Genomic DNA, 12,860 nt, shown 5'->3' with positions numbered 1-12,860 from the left:
CCAGTGCATCTGTTAACCCAAAGCTAGCACCAAAAGTTAGGTTCACACGCTGTTCCTAAACTTTAAGTTTAGGTCAAAAACTGAACTCTCAATGAATAACTTGTAATTTTAGCACTGTGTGGACACACTCAAAAGTTAGCAATCTTAAAGTTTAGTTGATGATTAGAACCACAAAACATCTTAGGGTTTATGCTCTCCACGAGCCACAGGGGGTCCCCACTCATAGTTTCGCTCTGTGTGGACACAATAATCAATGAGCTTGTGAGTTAGTGTGAACCTCGCTTCTCGTTCGCATCCGGGTCAACCCCCAGTTGTGCTATTTTGTATGGGCATAAAGTCATCAAGAAAAGACTCTGCACTTCCGGTGTAATCATCAAGTGGGATTCGCTGGTAAGTTGTATCTTAAAGTTGACGTGTGTGTGTGAACCTGTGTCGTGAATTCACGAGTGGAACTAATCATCGACAGTTAAGTTTTTCGACCTAAACTTCAAGTTTGCCAATGGCATGTGAACGTAACTAAAATGTTTCATGATAAACTAATCACATGCAACTCAGTTTTCAAGGAGATATTGTTATAATACCAGGAATATACTGTGAGGAATGCTGTGGATTTATATTTATCTATGATCCTTTCCAACTCATCCAGGCATATGGCTGACTGGACCAAACATTGTCACCCGTGATCCATAAAATGCCAGAAACCCATTACACCGTATATTCAAATTCTACACGATGTATGTGTCCAGAGGGTCATTCCGTTACTCTGAATATGTTTGGAAAGAAAATGTTGCAGAGTTAGTCTGTTTTGTTAATCAGAATTGGCTATATTTCTGATAGAATTTTCCTTCAAGGCCAGAGATATAGGGTTCATCAAGTGTAAAGAATGAAAATAATGAATAAAATGAAGTGAACAAAGGATCAGAGAATGTTTTTGTTGTTGTTCTTGTTTTTGTTGTTTTGGGGCAAGAATTCTATGGGTTACTACCATGAGATTTGCATTAAAATAATGCAGCAAAGTGTAAAAGTTTTGTCTATGGAATATGTGGAATGCTTTCCAAATTTCTTATGTAAAGTTGCACATCCATGTTATTAACCCGTTGAAGATGATTCCCGAGAATATTCAGGCAGATGTCTATGAGTAAAGCATGTTGTAACAAAATCAGTCTGTCGTCAATGGGTTAAGACCCCCAAAATAATGAATACAGTACACATAATAAATTATCAGCAAATTCCCCTTTTCTTCATTATTTCTTGACACACCTCTTTTTCATCTAATCTTGTCTGGTTATGTGGCCTATGATAATGGTTGTAAGATTCTGTTGTATAACTTTGTGCCTGTTCTTTTTGTTCTTCACTTTGTTTGTTAATGTCTGTACCTAGTATTCTCGGGAGGTTTCCATGGCAAGTAGTGCATAGTGGACAGAAAATTACCAAAGCTATGCCTAAATCTACAAGTTGTATTTCTGAATTCAGAGATTTTTTTTTGTCCCCCCACCGCTCTCCACTGAGACTGTTGCTATTTACGCACTTGAACCATTTTGAAGTTACCCGAATACATACCTCAAAGATTGGTTTAATCAATGCTATGTCTACAGGAAAATCAACATGCTTCTCAGTGTCACATAATGTCGCGTGTGACTTTTGACCCTCATCCTGTGGAAAACGTTTTGATGGCTTCGACAATGTATGCACAAATGCCTCGATATTCCCTAGGTAGACACAACATGGCGTGCTGAGTTTGATAAGTGAAATTTTGTGTTCATGCTACCAGTACAGACGAGCAGAACAAGAGTTTGATAACAGTGGAATATCAAAATATGAAACTCCATATGGCTAATAAAAGCACTTTTTTCGCATCAAGAGGAATTATATCTGGGATTTAAAAAAAAAATGAAAAATACAAAAAAAATTTGCACTTTGTAAGCAAGAGGTATTTTGTTTTGACAAGCCTTTTATACTGTACTACCAAAATTCCATACATCAACAGTCAACTGTAAGATACGCTATCATCAAAAGCCACTGCCAGCATTCATTTGTTTATGTACAACATAAATTGCATTAGTGAATGTTATATTATAAGACAAAAAAACAAACAAACAACCAAGCAAACGCTTTTGTTGCACTTATGTTTCACTATGTGAAAGTTTTTATTCTTCATATAATTCATTAAGTACATACATTCTGTTTTACAAACTTACAAAGTCAATACATGTATAATGGACAGCCATATCCCACATGTACAAAGCAATATCTGGCAAATATGTATGGTTTGCTAGAGTCAATGACTGATTTATCAACTTCCACAGTAGAATCAAATACACTTTTCAGCATGAGATAAGTGAATTGACTAGAAATTATGTTCTAATTTAAAAGGGAATTTCACATTCCCTATGAAGTGTGGTAGGCTTTTCCACAAGTTGATAGCATTGATGTTCAATCACATCTTCATGAAGAAACCAGTTTATCCACTATTGGGTATAAAAGTGAACACACTAGACATATTCTTTATAGTGATGAAATACCCTTTAAGATACAAATGACAATATTCAGTGTGTGTAAAGTAATGCATAAACATGGAAGTGTGCGTTAGCTGGTGAGCATTAATTTCAGTTGATATCAAAACAATGTACACTCGTTGCCTTTAATATAGAAACATACCAGAAATGTAATGCATATACACTGTAACTCTATTCTATTGCATACATACACCATTGATAACCTAAAATTCAACTGCGCAAGGAATCGATAGCCGTTTTATTACATATCATGATACAGTGTATGCAATACGGAGAGTATAGACAACAAGAATCAATACGATGATCATCACACAAAAATCATGAAACTGGCTTTCTGAATCTGGAACTTTGGACAGTATTACATAAACATAAGTATAAACATTACAGGGTTTTCTTAGTGAAGTCACACTCAAAGTGCACAAAGGGTTAAAGGGGCATTCCAGACGACTTTCAGAATTTCACATCATGTACGTGTAACACATAAATCGATAGTGCCATGTATAGATTTGTCGAATTTATTGTGGTCCTTGAGCGCAGAAACCGATACAGTACTCTGAAAAACCTTGAACAAATCACACTGAACAAGGATGATGACATACATGTAGGAGGCTCACATATTTCCAAAATGTAGCAACGTAATTCATTACAATACCACTTACTTACAACTTCACCTGTCAGGCGGTGTAGAATTCATGCATGCTTTCTTCTTTTGTTCTGCTTCCTTGAGCCCCAACTTACACATTTTTACTGTGAACCTGCCATGTCATCATTGTTCATTGTGATTTGTTAAAAATTTTGAAAACATTCTTATTTCTCATCCCGAACACTATAAATTCAGAAACTCTGTACATGTACTCATAATCAATTTATAGTTGTTCAAATGTGAAAGTCTGAAAATCATCCGGAGGTCTCCTTAAAATTTTTCTCTCAAGACTCCTTTAATTCTTGGACTTTGCACAGCATCCACTCGGTCACCACGTGGCACAACCAACTTGCCTACCATCAAACAGTATTCAAATTGCTGTTATATTCACTACCCTGTGTCCTTGTATAATACCGTAAATCAAAGCAAGATGGCTATCATTGCCTGCAGTATTTTCTCTACAAGTAACAATAAGCTTGCCATGCATACAATGTTGCTATAAAAAAAAAACAACAACAACAAAGGCATGTCAGTCAGAACACAAGCTCAAAGTTCATAAAGATAACATACACATGGCAGTCATCTACTTAAATGGTTGGCGTATCACTAGGGTCTTGACCGTTATCTGACAAACCAGCAAGCAAGGCTTTAATACAAATGAATGACAAGGGTGCAATATTAGTCCAGTCCGACTCTAATCGTAGCAAATACAGTACTTTGCCAGTGGGAGATTGTCTTAGCACATGGGCGGAACAACCGCGATCACATGATCAAAGAGGCCAAGGATGAGACCATGAAGCCACACAACAGAGTACGCCCCGTCTAAAGGTCGGGTGGTCAAGGCATAACATGAGGAATGCCATTCTACAACATCACTGGTAATTGTTATGCATGTAATGTCATAGTCGCAGCATACCACTTTGGGCTGATTTATTAGCCTTGGTCATATTGCCTGCTGGAGGTACTTTGTATGTTCCCATACTGAATTTAGAGTTTGATGTGATGTTCCAACACTGAATCCTAACTGTATTAGGCCTATATATGATGCTTCATCTAATCCCATTCAAATACTGTATTTAAATGCATTACTTCTGGGAACTAGATGTACCATGTAAAAAACCAATGGGGATTACCCTACCTTGGACAATACCAGTAAAACTATGAAATCTGACCATCACTGACAACCCAGGAAACCCCACATATAATATGCAGATACAGGTAAAGCCATCTCACATCATTTTCTTGCATTGCACAATAATCTATACGATACATTTCTATTTCCCTCTCTCACTCTTTATCTCTCTCACAATCAAAATTTCAGATTGACTTTGATAATTATAGTAAACAAGATAAACTTAACTTACATCGTCATTATGGGCGTCTGCACAATAAATGATACCCAGAAAAAAAAAAAGATGGAATGATAAATGCATAAATTCTCTTTGTGCGCAACCTGATTTGTTTGTGGTTTTTGTTTGTTTCAGATTTTTTTTTTTCTTTTGACACAGTTACAGTTAAAATCCTGTTGGTGAAGTGTTTGAGAATGGAGAATGAGCAATTGCCAAATACTCGTTTAGATAAGGTTATCGATATCTATGCAAGTGTGATACGTGAATGTTTAGTCGTACATGCCTTTTTCTCATAATCAAATGGCAATTTTTATTGCCAAGAGACAATTTCTTACCATGCAAAACCATTGTCTTTTAACAATGTCATTATCAAACATAGCTACAGCTCACAATTATGCAAAATGTGCAGCATTACCAGAAAGTGATCACTGGCAAGAACACCGTCATAGATAACTCAATGAGTTTTCCTTCCTGATCTCACTGTGCAAGGTCACGACTTATCTTTTAAAAGAATTTTAGCTGTTTGATACTACCTTCACTCATAATCATGTACCCTGGGTTTAAATGCCTTTGTGAAATAGGACCATGATACATTTTCTGCACGTTTGCATTGCATCACTGGAAGACTGTACACATACTAGGATTCAAAGCAGAATATGAAAGTATAAATAATGGATATCATCTTCATAAATAAGCTACTTTTTGGTGTTTTCCAAGAAGCATCCTGCACACAACAACACAGTGTTCTAGACACACTTCTCTTCTTGATATTAAGTACAGTCACTACGTTACTCTACAGTCAGATGTTTGAATAATGATTCTCACACTCTATCTTGCATAGTACAGGTAGTTTTCTCTTGCAAGCCTTTACATTGGAATTCATAGCATTCCTGACCAACAATGGGTTATGATCCAAGTTTACATGATACTTCAATTTCACCTCACAGTCGTAATGAACAAACAAGTGGTTCCTTGGATTCTTTCATCTTCTATTCAAATACCTACTACAGTATCATCTGAAAATAAATTTATCAAGTGAGAACAGTCGTACAATCATAAAACAGATTTTGATGTCATATACACAGTCTATTGTATTTATAATGCATATCAAGATAATATCAGCCCATTAACTTTGAACCGCATACTGTGTATGAAATATAAGAGCAGCTACATGTGTCACTATAACTATAATAACTTTGAATTTGACAGTTGATGAAACACCTTTCAGCAGACTATTACACATTTTTACACTAGGACAACTGTTTGAATCATCACAAATGTTTCAAACTAATGGGAGTGTAATCTTACTTTGAATTCCTTTGAGGATATTATGCATCTTCATATGATTTCTCAACTTATCATTTCATTTCGATCAATGCTTAAAACTTAAAAATACAAGTAGCTTCAAGCAGCTGCTACTATCTACATTTGAACCTTCATAGAGAATCCAAGAATGCTCTTCTTCAAGGATAATATGTGAGGACTTAGCCTAGGACTCTGCCAACATTATTCAGAAATTAAACTATAGTTGAGGGCAGACTTGCCAGTCACTTTATGTGGTTAGTCAGTACTTCTCACAATCGGCCGAGGTATACTGGGTGCATATGCTGTCGTCGGTTTTCTCGGAATAGCCCGGGGCCTTGTCAAGTCCACTCCCTGGATTTCAATCAAAATGAAATTACACGGTAACATTTCATTTTTCCTCAATAAATGATAACAGGCTTGAAACTAATTCACAAAAATGCCACCATACCCCTCTCCCCTCCCCTCCCTACCAACGTGCCTATTAAACTTGCTTTATTAATCCTTGGAAGGCTGTATTGCTTCATGGGCTCCATGACACAATATAACTATATTTTGATTTACAAAAAAAAAAAAAAAAAAAAAAAACACCTGTTTAGGACAAAATACTCTCATATATACTCATACCTCAATAAACTGATTCTAACATATCAATCTGTGTATTTGACCATATGAACACCATTCCCAGAACAACTTGCATCAAAAAATATTTCATCTCGTCAACCGTCTTGTTTTAAGGCGCATGCATGCTTTCATCTTTTGGAGATAAAATGTATAGCACAAACTGCAATGCAGATGGAATCAGAATGAACTGGGTTACAAAAACAATACGCTTTTGTGCTCTAAGGAATAACGAGCAATAGCAAAACATTGGCTACGGGGGAATGGAATTCCGGTTGGTCAAAAAAAGTTGATATTTAGTAGATAATGTTATGATAAATTGGACTTATTGAAAAAGGAAATAATATATGCCTGTAAAAAGTATATTTGTTAGCAATTTTCTCATTGCTGCATTTTTTCTTTTTCTTTTCTATGACAGGCAGCATGCACCACATTCACAGAAACTGAAGATAATTAAAACATGCCAGGCAAGTATCATCCAAGCATCAACAAAATGTGAAAATGCTGAAAGGTTTGAATGAAGTGGTAGTTCAAGGTTGTCTTACCAGTGATAAGGTTGTGAAGATTGCAGTAGTTGGTGCCGTAGTCCAAGTACGCATACCAGGTTTCCGAAGTGGAGAAGCCCTACGAGTTGTAGAGGTAAAGTTGGTTGAATTACAGGAGAAACAAATATCTACTATTCAATCCATACTAATTCCCAGAAACCTTATTTCTGTTTGTTAGTATTTTGTAGAAGGTAAAAAAAAAAAAAAAAAAAAGCTCTAGTATTGTCTGAGTACTTAACTAATATTTGTCTCAGTCACGGTCACATACTCTTCAAAATCATCGTAATTGCTAAGTTTACAACTACAGTTTAATCCTTAAATTTGCAGTTCACACAAGATGATGACTTAATCTAATGTATGTTCCTGTTTCAAATTTGCATTTATTGCTACATTCATTTGGTTACAATTATGCATTGACAGAATGGACAAACTAACTTGGAGCAGTCTGCAATAATCACTGGAACGTCGTCCCACAGAACTTATAATAACTTTTGATTAGATATTTTAACACATACAAGGACAAAAGAAAAATGGAGAAACAACAAAAAAGTGCCTTGACTGTTGGTTCACTCAAGACCACACATTGGCTTTTATAGTGCCTGCCTTTGTGACTGAATTTTGTAACATTATCATGGGCATGTATAATGAGATTTGTTACTGGAATAGTACTACGGTAGCACAGTGGTATATGATGCTTTTCATTAAAGATTATAAGAAGACACCCAACAAACCATGTCATTCAGGGGTGAAATCCAAATGTGTATTTACAAACAAATGAACTGACATTTACATAAACCTAGGTTTTACACTACTAAAAAGAAGCTTCATATTCTCACAGCCAGTGACACAAATTCAGAAAAAAGAAACACATTCCTACACACACATTAACCTGTACCTCAAATGACATCTTTTATCAAAGTGTATTGCTAAGTGGAAAAAACATATATTGCACACTTTCACACAATAGGGTCATTACTGTATACACCAAATATTTTGCAAGGTTTTTATTTTCATGAATTTTGCGAGTCAGGTGCTACATTGTATTCGCGAAATTAAAGACACGCAAAAATAATGACTGTGATCCCAATATGAATGTGACGCATTTCTCCGTTCAGTACAGTATTTCACAATTGCAAATTTAACCACTCGCAATATTGTCGGGAAGTTCCGATTAGCGAAAATTTCAACTCGTGAAATATATGGCATATACAGTATATGGCGTATACAGTAAGTAAGAGTCTGAAATGATATCAAGTGTGGTGTGTACTTACAAATACTGCACAACCAGACTTTTTCGATGTGAGCTGAAATGAGATGTCATCTACGTAATGCTTCACGGGGGTCATGTGCGTGCCATTGATATACGTCTCATTCTGATATATCACCTGAAAGGAAATTAAAATCAGTTGAATGATTTTTAGATGCTTACTAAAATCAAATATCTCTCTACACCTACGAATACTGAATAGCCCATCAGATTGATGGCAATGCTGTATTGCTCATTATTATCATACACTGTACCCGCAAATTACATTGTACTAATAGTTTACGCCTTGTCTACACTTGCGACGTATCTCACTAACTTCTCAACATCAAAATTCTGATAATGTGTTTGCAGATTTTTGGCATTTAGGTACCATTCCATAAGTTACTGGCTCAGAAGAGTCAGAAATTTGCAAGACTGAAAATGTAGAAAATAGCAGAGCCTGTACGTTGTTGCATGATGCAAACGTTGCTTTGAAAACATTTAGACCCCAAAGGCAAGTTCTATGCAACTTGTTGCTAGATGTATGAGCACACACTGATTCTCTTCCTTTGACCATGAAATCGAATCTTCATGTTCATGACAATCACCAACAAGAACATAATTGTTTAAGTCAGAGATATCTAAATACTGGCCATTAGATTTCTTTAAGCTTCTCTTCCCTAACATATTTTTTTTTTTTTTTTTAATATATGGCCTCGGTACCGGTACCGGTACTTCAATAGATAAATTTATATATCTTATTTCAACTTACAGAACTGCATTGTACACTTACGCTATAAAGACATTTTTCACCCCCATCCTGGCAATTTGCCTCAGATTCCCATATTTTCATTTGTTTCACGAGATCCTCTCCCACTGTTGAACAGTTCACATCAAAGGTCCTGAAAGAAAATGAGGAAGGATAATTAAAATGCAGAAAGTGGGACAAGTACTGAAGAACAAGTGATCACAATGACTTGTCAACAAAGTTAAATACCGGTACCTGGACATTTAATCACATAGTTAGTCAAATCATCAATAATTGTTACTGCCAATATCCATATTGATCTCTTTATGTACCGTACCGCAGAAGCACTGTGTGAGTGAGGTGGGCTTTCTTTTAGTGACCTTATCACTCGTCAAACGGCGTTCCATACAGCAAGAGAAGCTCGGCAGCTGCTTCTAAGTGTGTGGTGGTTCATGGGATATCACCTTGGCGTACAGTGAAATGAGGTAGGGCCGTATAAAGTGCACAATACATGCATTTACGGTTCTTGCGTCACAAGGCATGATGGAACAGAATTCTAGTATGCTAGCTCAGCGATCGACAATTGGAATACAGTGTAAACTCTCATCAATCTCACACTCGAGCTCAGCAAGGTTTGTACAAAGTACATCAATATCAAAGCATTTTCTTACCTTCCAAATACTATAAAATTGTCTGAAAATGAGTTTGCAAATACTAAATAAATCTCCGCCGAAAATATGAGTTGCATGCACGGTTTCAATTACTTTCATGTACGTTGCACAACCGATTGCCAGCCCTCTGTACGGCCGTGCGAGGGGTGACCCCTCGCACGGCCGTACGGAGGGCAATCGGTTGTGCAACGTACATGAAAGTACATGTAATTGAAACCACGCATGCAACTCAATATTTTCAGCGGAGATTTTTGCTGGTGCGTGATGCACTATGGCCCTCGTGGAATTCCCCCCCCCCCCCCAACTCCCCTCTGCTCTGGGATTTATTGGCATGGCCGAAAAAGCCCAGCCTGATTAAAACACAGTTAGGGTTAACTGGGTTCGTTCACCTGGACTAGCTTTCTTCTAGTAAGAGTAGGACTCAGTGGGAGGAGTGGGACATCTTTTAAAGGGCTTACCCTTTTCTTCCTTTTTTTTTTTTCCTGCAACATGTATTGTTAGATTTGTGCTTTAAATTTTACTTGGTCACAGTGGAAGGCGAAACTCCATGGGTGTATGCAAGGGCAGGCCAAGGGGGGGTCGGGAGGGTCGTACGACCCCCCAAATTTTCAAAAGGTCCACTTTTTGTAAGACAATTTTTGTTTTTCCGAGGGCTTTTTACCCTGGGGTCTAGAGTACTTTAGGAAGGTGTAAGGTCTCAGCTAGCTATAGAATCTAGTCTGTAGTCAGCAACTCTTTTTAAATGCACTTCCATGCAGTTTTCAACTTACTTACCGATTAACGAACTTGTCAGTGACCAAACACAGGTTTTATCACCAATTTTAATTAACATAACGGTTTTTTTTTTTAAATAAAGTAACATGTTATGATGAAATCGTGAAATAGGCCCCACCGCAGTGCGCGTGCACCCGTGCGTCAGCAAGCAAGGGTAGGTCCTAGGGTTAGGGTTAGGGTTAGGGTTAGGGTTTAGGGTTAGGTAGGGTTGTATTTATGGTTAAATTGGCCGTTAAATTAGTCAAGGGACATTAGGGAGTCCTTTTGAGAAGAAAGGGAGGACGAAAGATGCTATGCTGTGGAAATCGGCCCCACCGCTACTATCAATTTCGCGTAAACGCCGTTTGGTGGGGCCGCATTCACGAGTATTATACTGTGGAAGGAAGCCCCACCGCCGTGCTTACCTACCGATGAATGCCACACGGACGGTGGGGCTGAATTCACGAGTATGGTTGGGTGTCCATAATATCGGACACCTAACGTTTTTCTATCAATAGAAACGTGAAAAATCTCACAATTTGCCTGAAATTTTACTCACATGTGGAGAAAATACTCCGGATTCACAAGCGCGCACTGAAAATGCGATCTGAGGTACGCGCTCTAGATGGCGGCTTCGAACGCGTGGGGTGTCATTTTTTCCGCACTCAGTTGCCCGGCTCATATCGACCGACCACCCCGCCCTCTATTGACAATACGTATAAAGCGTACTTAAAACGCGTTTTTTCGACAAGCTGCTGTTTTTTTCTAGTCGTAATTTTTTCCCCAATAATATTTGAATACATTTTGAATCCTTCGATATTACTTTTGAAGGACTGTTTGATGAATTTGACTTGACTTTCATTAGGAAACTTTTCATCGTAATTGAAATAAATTAGATGAGTCGGTTTGTTTTTTCACGGTATTCATTTCTCGTTTCTGCATCAACTCGTACGGTCGTAGCGCAAGCAGGCGACAAAATGTTTATGTCATGTGTATGTGTAACGTACTGTGCACGATCGTACAAGCGGCGGTGACAATTTTGCGGTCAAAATCGTCAAATTTATTACGGAAGGATACGCCTCTACATCTAACAACGAGTCAGCAAAGGTAGGCCTAGTTATATGTAGTTACACGATAAACCTTATTCGATTTTGCTAAATTTCGGTAATTTAGAGGGAATACTTAGTTGTTTTCGCCACATTTTACTCGGTAGCGTAGCCCAGTGAAGAATCGAACACCGTTGCGCGTAGTCCCATGCGTACATTTTCTTTCTGTACGCGCAATGCCATTATAATGCGCGGCCGGTCGTTATGGACCCGGCCGGTGGGTTGGACCCCTACCATATAAATAGGCGAGCCGCCGTAGTATTAGTACGGACACGCAGTGGTGGGGCTTATTTCACGAGTATGCCGAAAAAGTCACTGTTGTATGCACCAAATGGCCCCATTTTAAGATATAACCACTAGAATTCAAAAACTCCCTAACAGTTTACTGTGGGAGGGAGGGGGACACCCCCCTCCCACACCCTCCCCCGGCCTCTCTCGGTCGCTCCGCTCCCTCGCAAAGGCAAAAACAGATACTGAAAATTGTGATTACGAGCCCCCCCCCCCCCCCGAAAAAATCCTGGATACATCCCTGAACTCTAACCCTAACGTTAGTGATAACCGTTAATTGGCCTTGTTGATTTGGAATCACGAGCTGCAGCAGACCAAACGTCCTAACTTTGTTACTCAGACAAAAACACGAGCAAATTGCATCACTCATACTTGTAGCATTCACCGCTGTGCACACGCTGACAAGTGAAGGATCCGCCCTACTTGCTTCGAGTGTTCTACAGTAATGTTGATTAACTCCCATTACTTACCAGTCAATTTTACATGATGCATGAAGGGGGTAAGTTAGCGTAAAACCGTCCACGAACAGGCTACTGCATAATGCCACAAAGATGGCAGTTATGACGATGACAGCTCCACACTTGAACATCTTTCTAAGGCAGCTCCTCGTCTTTGGTTTGTCCACTGAATCGTCGTTGCAGTCTTCTGGTAATTTCTTGTACTTCGTTTTCATCGTGTGTCGCCGCCTACCCTCCTCACGAGGAATTCTCGACTTACACAATTTCTAAACAAACAATTGTGTTTACCATTGTCACGAGATCTGGATCGCCGGCTGACCTGTTTTTGTTACGTCTCCCCACACAATATATACAGCTCCAACTCCATACACTTTACACACCATACCATTCACAGCATACCGGCACTTTATTGTACAGACAGTGATACAATAGTGCACCACCACTCGAGAGCGAGCTGCACTATCGGCTACAAAGTTGAAATGTGACGTCGCCCTCTCTCGAGCTAGTTGCCCACATTGCACTTCGTTTTCTTTTCTTCTCTTTTCTCTTTTTTTTTTTTTTTTCTCCACCAGACATAAAACACAAAATCATAATACGGCAATATCTCATTTCGT

At 38.4% G+C, this 12,860-nt stretch overlaps 1 protein-coding gene across 1 annotated transcript; it reads right to left on the bottom strand.

The window, feature by feature from the left end:
* Positions 1–2,122: 2,122 nt before the first annotated feature.
* LOC140238859 (uncharacterized) lies at positions 2,123–12,601 on the bottom strand. Its single transcript, XM_072318757.1, has 5 exons — positions 12,259–12,601; positions 9,016–9,124; positions 8,248–8,361; positions 6,977–7,055; positions 2,123–6,164 (listed from the first exon to the last, which is right to left on the bottom strand). The coding sequence occupies exons 1-5, from the start codon at positions 12,459–12,461 to the stop codon at positions 6,073–6,075; spliced, it is 597 nt and encodes a 198-aa protein (XP_072174858.1). The 5' UTR covers positions 12,462–12,601; the 3' UTR covers positions 2,123–6,072.
* Positions 12,602–12,860: the final 259 nt, after the last annotated feature.

Source organism: Diadema setosum, chromosome 15 (assembly GCF_964275005.1).
Source record: "Diadema setosum chromosome 15, eeDiaSeto1, whole genome shotgun sequence".
Lineage (NCBI taxonomy): Eukaryota > Metazoa > Echinodermata > Echinoidea > Diadematoida > Diadematidae > Diadema > Diadema setosum.
The sequence above is the reverse complement of the archived record's forward strand: the minus strand, read 5'-3'. Positions and strand labels throughout refer to the sequence as shown.

Excerpts from the sequence above, each read along its gene's own strand:
- LOC140238859 (XM_072318757.1), bottom strand. The coding sequence starts at position 12,461 with ATGAAAACGAAGTACAAGAAATTACCAGAAGACTGCAACGACGATTCA. Across the intron at positions 7,056-8,247 it reads AGTCTGGTTGTGCAGTATTT|GGCTTCTCCACTTCGGAAAC; the intron begins GTAAGTACACAC and ends TACAACTCGTAG. Across the intron at positions 6,165-6,976 it reads TCTTCACAACCTTATCACTG|GGAGTGGACTTGACAAGGCC; the intron begins GTAAGACAACCT and ends ATTGAAATCCAG.